We start from the raw sequence: 21,451 nt of genomic DNA on the forward strand, positions 1-21,451 counted from the left end.
CCTAACTCTTACCCATCAATACAAAACATTTTATCCATCAACTTAAACACATTTTCTTTATCATATCCGTTTCAATTATCCGGGAATTCATTTATTCTTCATTCAAAAGATTTATCAAATATTAAATTTAGAATAACTGACCTATTTGATTGTGATTTAGAATTTATGAATGAAATATTATGGCAATTTCAAATAGAAAAAATAGCCGATGAGATAACGGATTAAATATTTATTTTTAAATCGTAATAAATGATTAAACAACAGCAACCACAGCAACTTAAGGCACAAAGCGCCCAGGTCCTTCAAACCATTACATATGCCATATATGCATATAATTCAAAGACGGCAGAACAAACACAAAGGTTGAAATATGGAGATTTGGAGATAGTATTGAAAAATGAGCGTTTCGAATTCGTTTGCAAAGGTGGTGCAGTGATATCAAATATAAAAGAAATTTTATTTATGAATTCAAAAATTAAAGGGATAACGGATGATATAACATCAATTCCACCAGAAGAACAAAGATATTACGCATTAAATGCATTTCCTAAAGTTTTGAAGATTGGAAGATTTAATTTAAATGAGGAATTCATAAAAGGTTTCCTTAATGACATAATGAAGAAGGCAGATAAGGAATATGTAAATGGTGAATTAATGAAGAAAGCAGATAAGGAATATGTGGCTAGTGAATTAATGAAGAAGGCAGATAAGGAATATGTTAATGGTGAATTAATGAAGAAAGCAGATAAAACATATGTTAATGGTGAATTCATGAAGAAAGCAGATAAGGAACATGTGGCTAGTGAATTAATGAAGAAGGCAGATAAGGAATATGTTAATGAAAAAGATAATGAAATTAAAGAAAGGGTTGAATGGTATCATGAATGGACATCAAAGATTTTTAAAACTAAAGCTGATACAGGATGGGTTTCAGGATGTTTAGACCTTAAAGCAGATAAGGAATATGTTAATGATGAGTTAGAGAAGAAAGCAGATAAGGAATATGTTAACGAAATATACCAAAGTTTGATAGGAACAACTAAAAATATTGAAACTATTGTTGGTGACTTTTATGTCGATGAAGAAAATAAATATTTTAGATGGCAGTTTGTACACTCCTTAAAAAATGGTACACGGTGTAAACTCATTCCGAAAAATAACAATGAAATGTATGTAAGCTATAAAAAGAATGATGGTACACAAGTTAAAGTTCCATTAGACAACAACTGCTACTTAAACTTATATGGAGACGAACAAAAGAAATATTTAAGAGTTTATGAAATGGCAGATATGACATTACCTGACCCAGCTCCAGCACCATATTATTATGACTATGGAGATGACGACAGAACACCACATGTAGATGAACAAAAGCTAACATTATATTTAGATTATTATAGATATAAAAGATATAATGCAATAGAAAAAACGAGAATAGTATATTATTATACAGATGACAAAAATAAATATTATAGTCAAGATTTTACCTACCCTGAAAACATAAGATTATATTATAAAAAATATTCTGACACAAACCAGAAGAAACCTGAAATAGTTGCACTATATTTTAAGTTCAAAAGAGACAATCCTATATTATCTCATATGTTTGATTTAATGAACCCAGTAGGTTCTATTTATACATCTATGGATGCAAGAGGTCCTCAAGTAATGTTTGGTGTTGGTGCATGGGAACAAATAGTCGACAGGTTTTTGTATTGTGCAAACTCTTCAAAGGAAACAGGTGGAAGTAAAACAATTTCAGGTGAAAATTTACCTGCACACAGTCACTACATAGATTTAAGCACATCTCAAGCAGGTTGGCATAAGCATAGATATTGGGATTGGTCAGGAATGACAAAAGGTAAAGGATATGATGTTAAAGACGACGTTAAGTTTGCTATAAATTGTTACTGGAGTGACACTCAGGGAGAAGGAAACCATACACATTTCGTTTCAGGATATACACAAACAACGGGACAAAGTAAAGAATACATGCCACCTTACATGACAGTTTACGCATGGTATAGAATTCAATGAACGCTCAATGTTTGTAAAACAAACTTTAGAACGGACTGAAAGTCCTGAGCTCTAAAAGAGTGAACGGCATAATTTAACATTTTATTTTTATCATAAATGACAAAATTAATTAAGCCAACTATTTCTAAATTAATGATACCAATGAAATCATTTCATGGAGTACTTATCCCAGGTTCTTCACAATTAGCCGGGGCAAGTGTTGTGACTCAAGGTGGAACATTAGCGAATCCATTCAAATTATTAACTAAAGATGAACTTAATAAAATGATGATAAAATAACTGATAACAAAATTTTATTTCACTGCTACCAGGTCACCGGGTCACCGGGTCACCAGGTCACCAGGTTACATTAACTTTTCCGAAAAAATGAGACAACATGACATTTTGACAACAACATGGGTTCTTCAATAATGCTTCATAAGTACCTTCCTCATTAATGTTTTCAAGTTCTTCAATAATTAATTATTTTTGAAGAACTGAAGGGGTCACCGGGTCACCAGGTCACCAGGTTACATTAACTTTTCCGAAAAAATGAGACAACATGACATTTTGACAACAGTGCCGGAAATATGATGCAGTCCAAAAATAAAGTTAGTTTTAAAATTATATTTATTTTTTTATTCCTATATAAATGACAGCAACAAACGACAGCCGCAACTTTATCGTTTCTGATGAAAAAGTTATTGATTCATTAGTTGAGGAATTAGCTGAGGAATTAGTTGTGGCAGAAACTAAAACCCTCAACGAAAGAATTGGTGAAAACAAGGTTGATTTACATAACTACCTCAAACACGATGGAGGAAGAGGAAGGAAAACTGGTATGGCTTTATTAGTAAATAAAATTTCAAATTTAACGATTATAGATGTTGATATCAATAAATCGTACAATGATGAACTTAAAGAAACGGTCAGAAAAGACATTTTATCAAAACTTTCGGATAAAGATGTTATTGTTAAAACCGCTTCTGGAGGTCTTCACATTTATTGCAACACTAATTTCTTCTATGCAGTTTCGAACAGAATGATTAAATGTTATTCCTGCAATGATTATGATATCGATATCATGACTTCTATTGATGATTCAAAACGTTCATTAGTAGTTATGGCTGATTCAAGAGTTCGAAAGAATGCAACAGAACCAATCAGTACATACTCATTCATTCGTGGAAGTTATGATTCATCATTAACTAGAACAGTGAATGATATATTAAATGATTTGAATATTAAGGTAAGAGTTGAACAGAAGAACGAAGAAATAAAGAGTATAATGAATGAAAACAAAGATGTAAACATTGACGATAAACTTGCCCAGAGCATAGTTGATGGTATCTGTGATTTTGAAGTACATAATGACGGTGGAAACATGAATTTAGAAAAAGAAGTTACATTATTCACACTGTTTCAAGCTATTAATTCATTACCCAATCATTTGATTAATGAAGCATACGATAACGTTTATAACTTCTGCAGTTTAACAGAAAATGCAAAAAGTAATTTTGAAAAAGCACGTAATAGATATGCACATTTAATGACTTCTCCATTTGTTTTGGTGAAGATTCTAAAACTATATCAAAAGGAATATTATGATGAATATGTTTTACCTTTATTACGTAAGCCAAAAATAACATTTGACATCAAACTTGATGACTCGTTTTTGATAACAGATATTAGACGCAAGGCTGAAAATCATCAGTATAAAAACAGTTCTGAAGTAATTGAGGATTTATCACGTGTAATCCGTTTTGTAGATTGTGGAAACAAATATTTCATTCAGAAAGATTACAACATACACGATAAAATGAATCAAATATCATTCGTTCTTCAATCAAACATGAAAGAGTCACTTAAAATGATTAAATTATTTAAAGAAGAAGGTAAAACAATAACAGCATGGGACGTACTACTAAATCAATTGTCTTCATTAACTGTTAAGGGTGTTTGCTTTAAATCTGATTCCCCCGATGTTTTCTCAACGTTTCAAGGTTATAAATACAACATTCTCGAAAAGCTTGATTACTCAAAAATTGAGATGTTTATGAATTTCATTAAAGAAGCCATTTGTGATAATAACGATGAAGTGTATAAATACCTACTCGGCTGGATTGCATCAATGATTCAACATCCTGGAATCAAGAATGAAACAGCAATTATTTTGAAAGGACTTCAGGGAATAGGTAAAAACAGATTCACTGACATTATTTCTGAACTTCTCGCTGGTTATTCATGCAAAAACATTACCGAAATAGGTGAGCTAACGGGTAATTTCAATTCAGTAGTTGAGAATAAAATGTTTCTTGTACTTAATGAACTGAAGAATGTAGGTGAAGACAGACTCGCAAACTTCAACGCTTTGAAATCAATTATTACGGATAATGAGATTAGAATTAATGAAAAGAATCAACCCAGAAGAACAGCACAAAACGTTGCCAATTTCATTTTCGTAACTAACAACGTTTACCCTGTCAAAATTGAAGTTGGAGACAGAAGATATGTAGTTTTAAGAGTTAATGGTAAATTTAAGGGTCAATTTGATTACTTCAAGAATTTGATGAATTCATGCACAAAGGAATTTTATGATAATTTACTGACGTATTTTATGCAATATGACCTTTCATCATTTAATGTACGAATCATTCCGATGACTGAAGCCAAACAAGATTTAATTGAATTATCAACAAATCCTTTAGATGTATGGATAAATACACATTATGATGAATTGTGTGCAGGTATGAAGTGTAAAAATGCGCTATTCTGCAAACCATCAGACATGAAAGACAAGAATTTCCAAATGAGTATTAAGGATAAATGTGATAGGAAACAAAGAAAAATAGATGGTAAACAGACATGGTATTATGTTTTGAAAAAAGAAATGAAATGATTATATAAACAGGTTGAACCAAACGATAATGAGGATTCATTTACTGACGATGAAATACCTATAAATGAAGCTTTATAAAGTATGATTTGAATTTATTTTTGCATTAATCCCACTATGTTGTTGTCAAAATGTCATGTTGTCTCATTTTTTCGGAAAAGTTAATGTAACCTGGTGACCTGGTGACCCGGTGACCCCTTCAGTTCTTCAAAAATAATTAATAAATACCTTCCTCATTAATGTTTTCAGTTCTTCAATAATGCTTCATAAGTACCTCTCCCTATGTTGTTGTCAAAATGTCATGTTGTCTCATTTTTTTCGGAAAAGTTAATGTAACCTGGTGACCTGGTGACCCGGTGACCCCTTCAGTTCTTCAAAAATAATTAATAAATACCTTCCTCATTAATGTTTTCAGTTCTTCAATAATGCTTCATAAGTACCTCTCCCTATGTTGTTGTCAAAATGTCATGTTGTCTCATTTTTTCGGAAAAGTTAATGTAACCTGGTGACCTGGTGACCCGGTGACCCCTTCAGTTCTTCAAAAATAATTAATTATTGAAGAACTTGAAAACATTAATGATAAAATAACTGATAACAAAATTTAATTTTTATATAAATGGATACCCCACAAGCTCAAAATTTACCACGAATCATAACAAGGGAGGAAATGATAAAAATGATGCAAGAACGAATTAAAAACAACAAACCCAGAAGGGTTCGGGAAGAGGAATAAAAATTAAATTTGGATTGAGTTTAAAAATTCATCTTTATTAAATTCATCTCTTCCAATCAATTTATTTATTCTATTAAATTCTTTTATTTTTGCTTCACTCAGTTTAAGGATTGAACGGTAAGTTTTTAATTTTTCGATTATTTCTTTCCTCTCTTTATCGTTTTCAGCCCCACCACATTGCAGCTTCTTTTTGTAATAGCTTATTTTTGATTTAATGCTGTTTAGTTTCTTTTTATATTCATCGCCAGGACTGTTGGATGCTTCATTGTCACTCATTTCTTACGAAATAAAAAAAATTAAATATTATTTAAATATAATGGAGTAATAAAATAAATCGGAATTTCTATTAATTTATTGTCAACTTCAACTAATGCATTGCCGTTAATATATCTAACAAATTCAGCAATTGTGTCAAATCTTCGTCTTCTTTTTGTCATTGATTTATCAGTTTTTCCATAATCGAGATGAATCAAAACTTTATCCCCTTGTTTAAAATTCATGAGCCCCGAATTAATTTGTTCACGTTTAACATCATTCAACCTTTCCATTTGTTTTCTAATATATTCCCATTCTTTTGAAATATCATTTTTCATTTCCACTGGTTTCATGTTTATAGTTCTATGCCATGTATTATTGTAATAATATACTAACTGCTGTATGATGGAGTCATGATTTCCATCCCAGTATATCTGACCGTTAACCACTAACGCATCTCTAAGAGTTCTCATTACCGCATCAACTATTTTATTATGAAACGTATATGGAGAAGATGAGAAGTAAAAATTAATTTGTGGGAAATAATGAGCCATAGCTGCCTGAAATCCTTTATCACCATCACCCCTGATATTATCCACCCTTTCATGATCTAGTAAGTATTGAATAGCTCTTCTTGTTTCCTGTTCTGTTTTCCCTTTCACTGGAATGCAATATAAATATCTAGTGTTAATGTTAATGGCAAATAAATAAGTAACTTTTCCTTTTGAATATTCTAAATGATCGATTTCGTATGAATATGGATATGGTGCAAATGAGGGGCGACTAAATTTTTCCTTTAACGGTTGAATTTTTGGGTCAATTGGTTTATTTAATATCTTGAAATCCTTTTTAAAATCTTTTTGCTTCTTTAATGTTTGAAATGGATATAATAAAGTGAATGATGAAGGATTAACTGAAGGAGGTTTTGGTATTGTAAGTGATTTAATTTTATCTGCTTTGATTTTGGATGATGAAGTTTTGGATTTCATTCCTCCTTTCATTAATTCTGGATGTATTTTATTCATTTGTTTTAAATATACTGTATATAAAGGTTTGATATACTTTCCCGCTTCGAGTTTATGTTGAAGGATGAATTCCAAAAGTTGATCTTCATTTAAAACTTGGGTTGAACATGGTTTAACTAATGAATCATAAATTAAAGCTTGTGCTTCATTTATGGTCTGAAGGACCTGGGTGTTTTGCGCTTTTTGTTTTTGTTCCCTTGATTTTTGCGGCTCAGGATTATATAATTTATATAATTCATCAATATCTTCTTCTGTTAATACTTTATTTTTGAAATCTTTCAACTGTTTAAGTTGTGATTTAGTTTTTCCCTTTACATATTCATTATTTTTAATTTTGTCTTTAATTTTAGAAATTATTTTATCATGATATTTCAAAATTTCATTTTTATAATACGGATAATAATAATCCATATCATCACCCGTTATATTGTTATTATGTTTTTGGAGATATGCTTTTAATTCATAATAACTAAGAAAGTTTTGATTAAATACTAAATCATCAATTAAAATTTTTAAATTTATGGTATCCATTTATATAAAAATAAAATAAATGTTTAAGGGTGCCCACCTCTTTGATCAAGAATCAAAAGCATTATTTACATATTGAATCACCTCATTAATGTATCAAATAAATGGCATACAACATCCATTTTCACAACATACAGCCTTAGTGTGTGCTCCTGTTAATGCAGTCTTACCGATTGTTAAGCGAGTCATCGACCTGTTTTTAAGTTGTAAATTAATATTCTGACCATCAAATATCACTTTATCATTTATTATATCCAAATAATTTTTAGGTGTTAATCGTTTATTTTGTCGTAAACTAACACCTTTCATTTTTTGTGCAATCTTTTTAAAATCACTTCCATCAATTGAACCGTTGAATGATGTATAACACTTAGGGCATAAAGCAACCATGTTATCACCTTGTTTCTCAATTGCTAAACCCAATAACTTCTTCTCATGTGCTTTTTCTTCGGCTTTATTCTTTAATTTAGGTTTAAATTTCTCATCAAAACAGAAGAAATCAAATGGTGCGAATTTGAAAATGTTTTTATCATAAAATTGTTTATCGGTTACAATTGCTTGAAATGCTTGAGTGTTAGGAAGATTTGGGTCGCCAGCGATTGCCCAATAAGATGAATCAGTATCACCTTCAATGAAATGAAAACGATTAACATCCATGCATTTATACATAAAATCATAAATGAAAACCAAATACCAGTATTTAGCATTATCTAAAGTGAAGAATGCCTCTTGTAAACATGTTTCACATCTATAAAATCTATCTTTGAGCATCATTTGATATGTATCTTCACCTATTTCTCTTATGTTTTTAAACTTATTTGACATACATGCAACGCGTGCCTTCTGTGCATTCATTATTTTAGTCTTTGTGTAATTTTGTGTATTCATTGCATCGTAACCATATGATCCATTAAGCGAAATCTTGCAAAATAAACTTTTTCCTTTATTTCCTTCTAATTCAGCCTTTTGTCTTTCGTTCATAAATTTGTTCGCAAATTCATTAAAACAAGTGTTTTTAGTAAATGTTAAAATTGATTGAATATCATCAATGATAAAATGAAATCTGTCTATTAGACACCAAAGATAATAAGAAGAAAATGGTTGATATTGGTTGTGTGTTGATGCTAACTGAGTTAATTTTCTCTGTTTCTGGTCAACTGGTAGATTGTTTGATTTCATGTAATTATACATAAAACTACCAATTGTTTTTTCATCTGTGATAATATCTAAATTTCTTATTATCGGTAAAAAGTTTATGTAATCATTAATGTATTTTTCATCAATGTGACCCTTTACTTCAGCCACGAATAAAGTATTTTTTTTTTCTAAATTCCAATGCTTTTGCTTTCTTTGTTGCTGTATCACAAATGATAACACCATTCAATCTTCCCGGCATATACATTTTATGGTCAGTATATTGAATGAAACATCATGAGGATTAGATGAAATGATGAAGGATATAATGAATTAAAAATCAACACCAACGAAATGATCATGATGTTGGTGGTGTCCTCATTTGATACAGTTTTAGTTTCTGGATATATATGCAAGTTTATTAATGTGTGTGATTCTTTAAGATTAACACGATGTTGAACATTTGATAGACCACCAGTAATTCCATTACGGAGAATGTGATAAGCTTCAACTGAATCTAAAGTCATTGGTAAATTATTTTTTAATGCATAATTTCTTAAATTGATTCTTAAACGTTGAACATTTCATCTTTATTTGATTTTACGACATTGCAATAACAACACATTAACTGACAATTTTCTTTGGTATGTGGTTTTTCATTATCGATTCTATCCAATGTTGGTTTATTTGCATATGTAAACGCTTTACCACACATTTTGCATTTAGATGAAAGGATTAAATCGTGATAGTATTGAAAATCATCCATTGAAACATTATTTTTAGTATCCCTTTTTGCTTTTTCATCTTGTTTCTTATATGATTCAATTTTATATTTCCAATACTTTTTCGTTAATTCAAAACTTGATTCTATCTCTTCCTCAGGATATTTTTCATTATGATTAAAGTCTTTATATACTAAAGCGTAACGAATCATTGAAGCATTCGATGATAAAGAAAGATTATGAAGCATATCAATTTTATAAACAAATGTTTCTTCAATAATTTTATCAATTGGGTCAATCATAATTTCAACATCTTTATTGCAATAATGAATAAAATATTCTAATCTATTCTTAAAGTTTTTAGCATCATTGAGATATATTTGATAATCACTATCTGATATAGTTTCTTGAGTTAATGCTGAATAAAATGAATCTTGAGTGAATGGTTCCACTTTATATAATTCTTCTTCGTAATTTTCCCACGTGATAAATTGATAAGGGAAAAAGGATTTAACACGTGATTTATTGTTTCCGAAATCTTGAGTGAATTGGTCTAATGTCCACCCGCTATATAATTTCTGATGTCAATAAATCTTAATTCATATGGAACGTTTGTTTTCTTTACAATGATTTGCTTAAATTGTGAAGATGAACCCAGCATTAATTTTATTTTCCATTTTGCAGTGTTTAAATCATGAAGAATTAAATTTAAATCAAACTTTCCCGAATTAAAACCTATGATATTCACTTTATTAAATTCCTCATCTAGAAGTTCTTTAAATGCTTCCTTCTGTTTTTCATTTAATGTATGAGACAAAGTCCCCACCGTTTGCGGCTTCAATAATTCATTGTATTGTTCAATATTTGATTCAACAACTAATGAACAGGTTGAAAATAAAAACTCAATCCAATCAGAAATAAAAGAATCACTCGAAGTTAAGCAAAAATTCCTCGTATATGTTTTATCGTTTAATTTAACCGTTGATGATACCATGAATGGTTTTAAGTAAGCATTCAAAGTTGCACACTCAGAAAGTTGTAATTCTTCTTTAGTCTCTAATGTTTCAAAGTCAAAAGTAATATAATATCTTGTCGGTTGATAATATTCCTGCAAATTGTGAGCTAATAACCACTGATATATCTTCTGTTCGTAATATGTGGTGCATATGGTTGCTGTGTCTTTTGCAATGAACGTCTTGAATTAATCTTCCATTATTTTCTTTACATTTCTCACAATGCTTTAAAAATCTTCTTTGGTTTTTCCTTTCTGGATCATCACGGATAGAATAAACTTCTTCTTTACAATATGGACAAACTTTATAGCCGGTGAGTGCTTCAACGTCTGTTATTCTGTCAGCGTGAAGTTTTCCACATGGACTCTGTGTTAATAAAATATTTACTGTTTCAAATTCTGGATCTATCATTATTGATTCCACTAATGGAAAGTCTACCTTATTTATGTCCACGTCTTCTGGTTGAGGATCACAATAATAGAAATCAATATTAACATTTAACATTCTCGCTAATCTCTCACTTTCTGATGAAATGTCAAACCCTTCATATGCATCTATTGCTTCATTTAAATAGCTTCTACGAGTTTTAGGATTAACACCATCAGGAATGTTATAGAAGCGTTTAAATAACCTTCTACCTTCTGCTCTAATTTGATTATCATTCATTTTAGCTGTTCCGTTTTTGTTCATTTATGTAAGAATAAAAAATTAAAAAATAAATAAAAATAAAGTTTATTTTTTAAAGCCCATAAAATGAATTAAGAACACATAAATTTTTATCATCTGCGACGTGACGAATACATTTTAATTTACTCAAGAATGCGTACCCTGATACATTAAATCTAATTCCTGTCTTATTTAATTTCACAACTTTGAAAAGGAATGTATGAATAGCTATAAAATGATGAGAAGATGTTTTATGGGTTGCTTCCATTTTTTCTGAAATAAATGAATAAATATAATGTTTATAAGTTTTCATATCTTTTATGTTCTTAATAACGAATGGTATAGACCTTTCAACTTCATCTTCCTTCGGTGCTGTTCTTTCATATGAAACATTATTGGTATCTTCAAAATGAAACCACAATCACACAAAATTTTATATGTTCCAATGGTTTCTTTTGATATTTTATCTAATAAATCAAAAACTTTATCAACACCTGTGCATTTATTTAAATAATAATTTGTGTAAATATCATGATCTTCTTTCTTAATCGTATTAGTTGCATATGTCACGTTTTTAAGAGCTTTTTTGAATTTCTCAGAATCGAGAGGCGGTGAAAGTAAGATACAAGGGTATTCTTCATTATCAATAAATTGTAACTTATGTTTACGAATAAATTTAATACCTTCTTCTGAAAGTGTTTCGTCTATTTCACCATCTAATAAATTTTGTGTTGATTCTGAGACATAATTTTTATATCTTTCTTCATGAGATTTCTGAACTTCTGATTCTGAAGCTGGGATATTCATTAAACCCTCTACTTCATTTTCATTATATTTTTCAACTTCTCTTAATTCCTTAATTTTTTCATCTATTTCATCTCTTATTTTTTCCAGTCTTTCAATTTCATCATATTCATCATCTTTAATCCGTTCTTCATAATATTCAGGGAAAACATCAGGTTCTTTAGGTTTTTCTTCTTCAGATGTGAGTTAGTATACAAGTCTTGGGTACGGCGGCACTGCGTTCCACCTTACCCAATACTTGTGAATTTGACACTTTACAAAGCCGCCACCCACTTCACTAACGAACTCACTAATGTAAAAAATAAACGTTCTCACTATCGTTCTCACTAACAACTTCACTAATGTTCTCATAAATTTTCCTCAATATCTTCATCATCAGTGTTAACCCTATTGTAGTCATACTTGAAGCCATAAACTTTCTCTAACTTCTTAACGTACAATTTACATAACTTACCTTCGTCATCGTATGGTTTAATGATATAACTATTTCTATCTTTATACACAGTCAATGAAAAGTCAACTGGTCTCGGATGTATTTGAAAGAACATGTTATGCTCAGGAAGGAAGAATAAATGTTTAAATGTATGTTTGTTATACTGTGGAATTCGAATGAGTTGCTTTTGTTCTGTCATTTACATCCAAATAAAAATTTTCAGTAAAATAAAAAATAAACTTAAAAATTAATAATATCACCACTCCCACACGTATGAAAACATAGCACAAAAATAAATTTAGGTGAAGTGGTGAGATCTCACCTCTTTTTTCACCTGTTTTTTCACCCTGTTGAATTCATTGCTTTAATAACTCTCTTCTTGGTTTCTTTTTAGTTGCTTTCTTCACGTCTGTCTCCAACTTGACTGTCTTTCTTCTTCGTCCATAATGATACCAGTTACTTCCACCAGTCAATGGGTCAAATGGTCGTTCATAAAGGTTTCCATACATTCCATAGGGACCATACGGAAGAACTACTAGTGGAGCGAAACATTTTCTTTAGTTCCATCGACTCTATTTAAATGCATTGTTTCCCCTTTCATCTGGCCATTAAAGTCTTTTGCGTGTTTTGCAAACTCATCGTCCTTTCCTAAAGCATTTTCTGACTCAGTCGCAACCAAATTGGATGCTTTATTTATGAGCCCTATTTTATTTAATCTTAACTTCTTTGCAACCCAGCCTCCAATCTTCCTTTATTTGCATCTAATGTCTTTGAAACCCTTCCTCCACTCATTTTATTTACTGCGTCATAAGCTCCAAGTGCTTTTGCTCCAAATGCTAATGCTTTTGTTCCCATTGCGCCTAAAGCTGCCCAAGCTACCATTTACACCATATTAAAATCATCTCTCTTCAATATTATCTCATAAAGTTCTCGTTACTGGAGAAAGTCAATGAAACATAAGCGTTCTCACGGGCTTCGCCCTCACCGCTTTGCGGTCTATCTAACTTCTTTCTTATATCATCTTATACGCTTCAAAATGTCTGAACAATTGCTAACATCTTCTACAACAGTTATTTCATCATGAAATGACCTTCAAGAACAAGCTCATTTAATATGCAATTAAAATCATTTCAATAATGAGTCCATCCTTTCCGTCTTTGGGTAGCACAACATCTTTCATTGAAGAAGGTTCGACAAGTCTTATGTTTAAACTTACTGACAAAGTTTGTTATACTATAATGCTTCGGCGGCGAATACATATAGTTTGAAAGACATAATATAGATTCTTCAGCAAATTCACTTATACTGGATTTTATAACAAATGTTCTCACGAGACCAAATACCACCAATTGACAATCTTGTAAGCAATCCTGCTGAACCTTCTACTGTAAACGTCGATGGTAACATTCCACGAAGGTCATCTATTGACATCGTTGAGTCACTGTATTTAAATATTTTCTTAAAGCAATCGTCATTATCTAACCATGCAATAGCTTTGAAGTTTTCATTCGAATATACATCTGCTTCATTAAATGTAAAACCCGACTTCTTTGCAGAGATGACTTTAAAATCTATTGAGTTTGTTTCAAAAATATATGCTATGGTAACTTCTGAAGGTAATGGATGTCCATCCGCAGTCAGTTGTTCTCTCACTACCGTTTGAAGCTTTGTATTAAAAACTTTCATGTCATCTCCTGTGTCTAGGTTCACATACACAGCACAGGGAAACTATCTTGCTTCTTTGTTTCATCATTATATCTCAAAACATTAAAGTTCTTCAATAATATTGTTCTTCCTGCTGGAATACTTCTAACCTGTCTGATTTCAATAGCTTTCTCACCTCCTACACATACTCTACCCCAGTGTCTTGGATATTCATAAGTATACTGACTTTCTTGATTTTGGTAGGTTTCATCATAACGTGTTCATAGTATATCTTTATACTCTTGTCAGTTAGACTCGGTGTTATGTTCTGGAATATTTCTGACTTGCATTTTTATATGGAGATAAAATGAAGCATTTAATACATGACGTAGATGAAGACATGAATGAAACTACAGACAAACTTAACTCTTCTCTCATTCTTCCTTTCAGTAAGGACTATGAGTTCTGTTCAAATGGTGTTTATTTCCTATTGTGGAAAGATGGGTTCGGGTAAGACATTTAAACTATTCTCATATACTCATAACGAACGTTTAGGAAATGACTCATATTATGACCAAATCATTATATCAGCAACTTCAGACTCTATGGATTCAACAGCGAAAACATTTATGTCAAAAGTTCAAGCCTCTGTCGTTAAAGTTCCAGACAGTGAACTCATTGAATTTCTTCAACGTTACATTCGACGTAAGAGGAAATATTATGCCATCGTTGAATTTATACAGTCAGGAATGCAAAAGACTTCAGAAGAGATGGAAAGAATTATTGACAAACACCACTTACGTCAATACTCAGGAGTTTTACGATATGAAACGACTTACAAACTACATTCTGTCAAAACTTTCAAAAATACCATTCAAAAAATATCCTTCAAATACTTTGTTAGTTTGCGACGATTTCGCTGGAAAAGGTTTAGTGTCAAAACCAGACTCACCATTAGCTAACATCATAACTAAAGTCAGACATTACCACTTAACTGTAGCAATACTTATGCAAACATGGAGGTTTTTTAGCTTTAAACATAAAACGTCTCATAACTGACTTCGTTATCTTTCAAGGTTTCTCACGTTATGATATTGAACTCATTGGAAACAGTCAGGTATAACATTACCTTTTGAAGAAATTTGGGAAGCATATAAGTCTCTCATCTCTCCTCGTTCATACCTTGAGATTCATATCATGACTAATACATTAAAGTCAAAAATATTCCATGGGAACGACCAACATTGTTTTAAAGTTTAACCTTCAATTGACTGATGGTAAACAAATTCCATGCATCTCTGTCGCCATTTCTGTTAATATTTTTGCTGTCATTCATATCATCACTTCCCCATCCGTTAGCTTTTGAGGATATGCGTTAGAATAGCTGTTCTTAAATGAAGGCTTTTCACCTTTGAGAGCATAAACTCTATAACTTTCTGCATACTTTATGTTTGAACCTCCTGAGCCATCATTGACATAAATTTTTATAGGCTTCCACCCTTTGTTCATTTCCTGCTTCTTCCATTAGCTCTTTTGTTCAATAGTTCTACATCTTTATACACAGCACCTGTCTCAGTGAATTCAAACAATATTTTTCATTCGTTAGCTTTACATTCAAACCCTTGTCGAGTATATTGTTTCATTTCATACATATAAAAGGTTTTTATTCTATATGAAATGAGAAGCAAATCCATCTTAGCTGGTGCCGTTAATGTTCCAATTGAACCAACATCAAATGTTGACTCACGAACGACAAACAATTATTGTCATAAAGAACTATAGTTCAGAGTGTTTGAAAGAAAAAGAACCAGAACTTAAGTCGGTGAATTTTAAACTCAGCTTCAAACGCTAACGCTACATCAGATGTTAAGTTAGAGTATCCACCACTGGACCAAATTCTTTCAAGAGAGCCAACGACAATCCTTACACAAATGTTCAAACAAATCCTTCAGATAACGTAGACCATTACCTTCTTCAGTTATACCAAACAATTTTACTCAAAGACGATAAGAAGCTTTTGACAAATCTTATAAGTAAGAACCAAATAATTCTAACAAAGGAGGACCTTGAAAATGTTATATCACAAATAACAGGGAAACAATGTGTCATTGACTATCTCGACCCTGAAATCGAATGCTGTGGTCAAACTCCACTATTCATGAAAATAGGTAACATCCGCATCATTGAACACCAGGAACTACAGGAGTTGAGTTTAAGTATAAATATTCGAATGAATATACAAAACTTTCAACAGAATATATAAGCTTTGTTTGAAATATGTTTTAGTAAATTTAAAGCAGTCAGTCAAAAAATTTCAAGTTAGCAATTTGTAATATCTATCCAAAACTTCTTCAACAGTATCGAACTCATCTTCATAATGCAAACCTAATCTTATTGACTTGGTGCAGTTTTCACTAACACAATATTTTTCTGTTCTCTTGACTGACATAACTAACTCATTTGTTTCATCAAACAGCAACAACCAAAGTTCATGACCTAATACATAACATTCATACTTTATATTTTTAGCTCTGAGTTCTCTTGTAAGCTGTTGCATTTAATATTTTCTAAAAAGTCAACTTCAACAGTCATTCGCACTGGTGCCTTCAGTTCTACAGGCTCTCCTTGAAAGTCAACAAGTCTGAATTGCATGTCTTTCAAATTATGAGGACTAATGCGAACCCATTTACCTAAATGAGTTGCTATGACAGGAACGTTTGGAATGAACATTGAATTGACTGCATAACAGAAGGATTTATATTCTACTGAACCTTTACTATTAACTCCTGAAATGCCTGTGACATTAGCTATTTTAGACTCAATGTACAAACAATTGCCATAACATACATATGGAACAGATTTCATCTCAATCGTTTTGTCAACACTTTTCAAAGGAAATGTCATATGGTATGCACCCAAAAGAAGTTGAACTCTATGACTCATTCGTGTTATCTTAAACTCCTTCGCATAACTGAACTTCAAAACTCCTGCAATAAGTTTAACATTCATTAAGTTTTCTTCGTTATCCTTGTTTATTGTAGTATTTATGAGAGCATTTAACACTCCAGCTAATGTTTCCATCTTATATTCTACATTATTGTGAAATCTTATTTCGTGCTTCTTTCCATCTATTTCAATCTCCATGAAATCTGTTTCATCTGTTATAACGAATGAAGCGATAGTATTGAAGTCAACCATTCTGAATGCAAGCGCCTCATTCTGTAGACCTAAGTTTGTTTGTAGCTTTACTGTCCCGTATTCGTTTGGGTCTGTACTTTGCAAATAGAACAACATTTTATTCTCATTAAAATATGAGTATAGCTGCATATGCGTATGAAGCTGACAGAGCTAAACGTTTATATTTTGGTCAATACTCTCTCACACTTACTGACAAATATATTGTTATCACTGATGGAAATACTGAGAAATACATAACATGGAAGGACTATGAAAAGTTTGACCCTATTTTAACTCCATGTACTATGCCGTTTATAAAGGACGGTGAAATTATTGAAAAAGATAATACAACCGTATATAGGTCTGTTTATGAAGCATTAGAATATATGTTGAATCATAACCCAAAAAGATTTGACCCAAGCACTACACCATGTGCAATGCCTTTTATTAAGGACGGTGAAATCGTAAGAGTTCCGGATTCAACGGTTTACACAGCTGTTCAAAACAGTTTACAAAACATTTTAGCGAATATCTTTAATTCAGAAACTACAGAAATAAAATTACCATATATAACAGATGCTAAAGAAATTAAATCAAAAACGACAACATTATTTACGTCACTTAATGATTTAATGACTTATATCATTAATATTCCTGCACCAACTACAGCATTTGATCCAAACTCGACGGTTTGCAGTGTACCTTTCATAAATGACAGTTCATTAATTACTTTAAGGGATTCGACAGTAAATGAATCATTAAAGGCGTCATTAATGAAAATCATTGATTTTAATTCATTCACGAATACATATAATTCATTCATTAATGTTTCATATGCTTCTAAAGAAGGTGAGCCAAAAACTATGATAAAGCGGTGTATGAAATAAAAGCATCAACGACGAAATTGAATTCGTTAACTTTTGACGGTGATAGTTTCGTTAATGACATAACATCGGGGAAAACAATTTTAACGAAAGAATACTTAAAATCTCATGTTAGTGAGTTCGTTGAAATTGAAAAAGAAGGTGGAATTAAGTTCGATCCACTGAATTTCATTTTCAGCTTAGCGAATGCGGGTGTTAGTTTCGCTGAATGGACAACTATACAGAGTGAAATAAATGCAATATGGACGTTTTTGGGGTCAAAAGCGGGAATGGGTGAGCTTGTAAATGCTGCAAGAACATTAGGTGAAACAGGAAATTTTGTAGATGGTTTTAAAAGACTTGTTTCAAATGTTTTAACAAACACAAAGAAATTATTTAGATATACCGTACATAACGGACGGATTTTCGAACAGATAGCAACAAACCCTCCGGTTATGGCTGCGTTGATGATGGTTAGAGATATAAAACCACGTAACGACGGGAACGAAGAACATGAACAACAGGATACTGGTCGGGTTATTCGAGACATTAAAAACGTGTATCCTGAAGTTATTGATTTATTTAGAGGAGTTAATGATTCAATTTCAAAACATTCTATAACCCTCGATGAAGAGAATAAATTAACAGATTATATATTCGTCATTATTGCAGAATTAATGAAGAGAATAAATGAAAAAGGAATTGGTGATATCATTAATGTCAGCGATGTAATGATGAAAAGAAATTTTGACTCATTATTTACAAAACCGAAAACAGAATATAGTCTTTATGACGTAATTACCGAATTAATGAAAAAGATTAATGATAATAAGAGTTCTGGCGGAAGAGTTGAATTAGAAGTGAATGATGTTAATGAGAAATTAGCCGAAAAAGCAGACAAAAATGAGCTTTTAGCTCTGAGTGATAAAGTCAAGAACCACGTTCATTATATAACTTCAGACGAACAGATTATAACGGACTACCATGGATATTTAACACGAAGTGATGAAGCGAAGACAAAAAATGTTAATGAAAGAAGATATAAATACATTCGTGCTAAAGGTTATGACATAAGCTGTACTGTACAGTATGATGTAGCTAAAGCACCAGAAGCATTTGGTTATACCGGTGAAATTTATGCCTCTACTTTCAATGTTAACGGTGTATTAGTTGAACCAAGATTTACTTTGAGAGTTAAGGCAAAAATAACGTTTGAAGATGCTATTAAAAGTAAAGCTGACAAAGTTGAACTCGAAGCAATGAACAAAGTTTTGAAATCTCATAAACACAATATCTCCGATATAAATGAACTTCAAGCTACATTAAATAGTAAAGCTGACAAGAACCATACACATGAATCCTTCACTACTGTTAGAGCAGACGACATAATATTGAACTATACCCTTGGTTCAAGTGCACCTTTAGAGAATCCAAGTACAAGCGTAAAAGATACTCTTAACAATTTAGATAACAGTTGCAGGAATATCGAAGATCATGCCAGAAACTTTGAAGCATATGAACTACCAGCAATGTTAGATAAGAAAGCTGACAAAACTTATGTAGATGAAAATTATGCAAAGAAGTCGGAAGTAAATGCTGCGCTTAATGGAAAAGCCGACAAGAACCATACACATGAAGAATTTCAAACAATCAAGATTAAAGAAATTAAAGCATGCATCGAAATAGTAACAAAAACAGGAAGAAACGGTGCAACTGTACAAGAACAAAGAATTTATCCTCCTACTTTTCCTAATGGTTTAATAACAAACAATATAAATATTGAAGATGGCAATAAAGTTATAAACGTTAAACATGAACTTCAAACAATGAAGGCCCAGATTCTTCAAACATTATATCCTATCGGCTCTATTTATACGTCAATGAACTCAACAAATCCAGCAAGTGTTTTAGGTTTTGGTACGTGGAAGCAGATTGTAGATAAATTCTTATACTGTGCTAACTCTTCAAAGCAAACAGGGGGTTCGAAGAAAATTAAAGAAGCAAACCTTCCACCGCACTCTCATACAGGAACTACAAACACAACAGGTAGTCATTCACATTCAATAACAAAAAGAGGTTATACAAATCTTGCAGCAGGTTCGGATAGACAGGGAATGCATAGATATGATATTTCAAGTGACCCAGTAGATTCAAGTGCAGGTATTTTCTGTGGAACCGCAGGAAATCATTCACACACTTTCACAACAAATCCAACAGGCTCGGGTGCAGATTACATGCCACCATTTGTGACTGTATTTCGCATGGTACCGCGTTCAATGAACGCGCTTGAGCCTAGAATAAAATCTTTAACTTTACATAAATGAGCTTGAAAGAAGTATTCGAACAACATCCATGGAGGTCATTTAAGAAGTTCAATGAAGCTGCAAAGAGTTGGGGATTTACTAACAGAGCTGAAGTGAAAAGGTTCTTTGACAAAAATGTTGTACATCAAACAAAAATAAACCCTTACGACTACTTTTTACCAATTTACTCCAACACTCCTGACGCATACCAATTTGACACTCTCATTCAAAGCAGAAAAGGAGGACATAAACCATTCCTCATCTTCATTAATGTTAACACTCGCAAAGCATATGCATATCCAATGAAATAAAGGAACTCGTGAAGTGTTAAGAGTTTTACAAAAGTTTGTAGCAGAACATAGCCCAAGTACTTTAACATCAGACCAAGACAGTGCATACCTCAGCAATGAAATCACAGATTTTCTCATTAAGCATAACATAACTCACTACACTACTGAAGACCATAACCATAACATACTCGGCATCATAAACCGCTTCATAAGAACGCTCAGAGATTTAAACCAAGAGCGAGACTTTACCGAAGAAACAATGAAACATTTTCTCGAAGTATATAATTCCTCAACACATTCTACAACAGGACATACACCAAATTCAATGACACAACAACAAGAAGAAAAGTATATACAAAAGAAACGAAGCCAAACACAAAATATCAGAAATTCAACACAATTTACCCTCATTCCTGGTACAAAAGTTCGTGTAGTTCTTGACGACAAACCGTTGACAAAGAAACGTTTAAGGTTAAGTAGAAACTATTATATCGTAGACTCTACGCAAGGTAATGGATATCTTATAAAAGCTGCTGACGACTCTATTGCGTTTTACCCTCGTCACAAATTAGTCGAAAGTAGTAATGGCAAACTTGCTGAAACCATTGACGAAGCAAAGCGAGGAGTGGTTATTGAAATACTTGGCTATAACATAAACGATGACACTTATAAAGTAAGATATGAAGGAGGCGTTGAAGATGTTATACCATCTAAGAACTTGAGAGAGTCAAAGCCAACACATCTGGGACCATTAGAGCGGGAGTACTGGAAAGACAAAAATAAGCCAGAAAGAATAAGAAAATTCTTCTAAACTTTTTCATTAGATGTAAATCAGACATGAATGAGAACAGTCATGTATTATTAATGGTACCATTTATTTTAACATAAATTTACACCAAAAATATATTTTAGGTGAAGAGGTGAGATCTCACCTGTTTTTTCACCTCTT

At 31.8% G+C, this 21,451-nt stretch overlaps 6 protein-coding genes and 1 pseudogene across 7 annotated transcripts, besides 2 other annotated features; 5 read left to right on the plus strand and 2 right to left on the minus strand.

Moving 5' to 3' along the window:
- Positions 1-21,451: part of a mobile genetic element that runs on past both edges of the window.
- Positions 250-2,037, plus strand: TVAGG3_0375520 (phage tail repeat-like family; the record flags this gene model as incomplete). Its single annotated transcript, XM_051231925.1, has 1 exon — positions 250-2,037. The coding sequence occupies one exon, from the start codon at positions 250-252 to the stop codon at positions 2,035-2,037; it is 1,788 nt and encodes a 595-aa protein (XP_051101655.1).
- On the plus strand, positions 2,669-3,702 carry TVAGG3_0375530 (Prim-pol domain family; the record flags this gene model as incomplete). Its single annotated transcript, XM_051231926.1, has 1 exon — positions 2,669-3,702. A coding segment is annotated over one exon (1,034 nt), but the record flags the coding sequence as incomplete, so codon positions are not given.
- TVAGG3_0375540 (uncharacterized protein) lies at positions 4,325-4,915 on the plus strand (the record flags this gene model as incomplete). The annotated part of the gene is made up of 1 exon (XM_051231927.1): positions 4,325-4,915. The coding sequence occupies one exon, from the start codon at positions 4,325-4,327 to the stop codon at positions 4,913-4,915; it is 591 nt and encodes a 196-aa protein (XP_051101657.1).
- Positions 5,942-6,373, minus strand: TVAGG3_0375550 (uncharacterized protein; the record flags this gene model as incomplete). Its single annotated transcript, XM_051231928.1, has 1 exon — positions 5,942-6,373. The coding sequence occupies one exon, from the start codon at positions 6,371-6,373 to the stop codon at positions 5,942-5,944; it is 432 nt and encodes a 143-aa protein (XP_051101658.1).
- Positions 7,550-8,308, minus strand: TVAGG3_0375560 (uncharacterized protein; the record flags this gene model as incomplete). The annotated part of the gene is made up of 1 exon (XM_051231929.1): positions 7,550-8,308. The coding sequence occupies one exon, from the start codon at positions 8,306-8,308 to the stop codon at positions 7,550-7,552; it is 759 nt and encodes a 252-aa protein (XP_051101659.1).
- Positions 12,046-21,451: part of a mobile genetic element that runs on past the window's edge.
- Positions 17,484-18,478, plus strand: TVAGG3_0375580 (annotated as a pseudogene). Its single transcript has one exon. A coding segment is annotated over exon 1 (995 nt).
- TVAGG3_0375590 (integrase core domain containing protein family) lies at positions 20,828-21,313 on the plus strand (the record flags this gene model as incomplete). Its single annotated transcript, XM_051231930.1, has 1 exon — positions 20,828-21,313. The coding sequence occupies one exon, from the start codon at positions 20,828-20,830 to the stop codon at positions 21,311-21,313; it is 486 nt and encodes a 161-aa protein (XP_051101660.1).

This window comes from Trichomonas vaginalis, chromosome V, assembly GCF_026262505.1.
Source record: "Trichomonas vaginalis G3 chromosome V, whole genome shotgun sequence".
Classification (NCBI taxonomy): Eukaryota; Parabasalia; order Trichomonadida; family Trichomonadidae; genus Trichomonas; species Trichomonas vaginalis.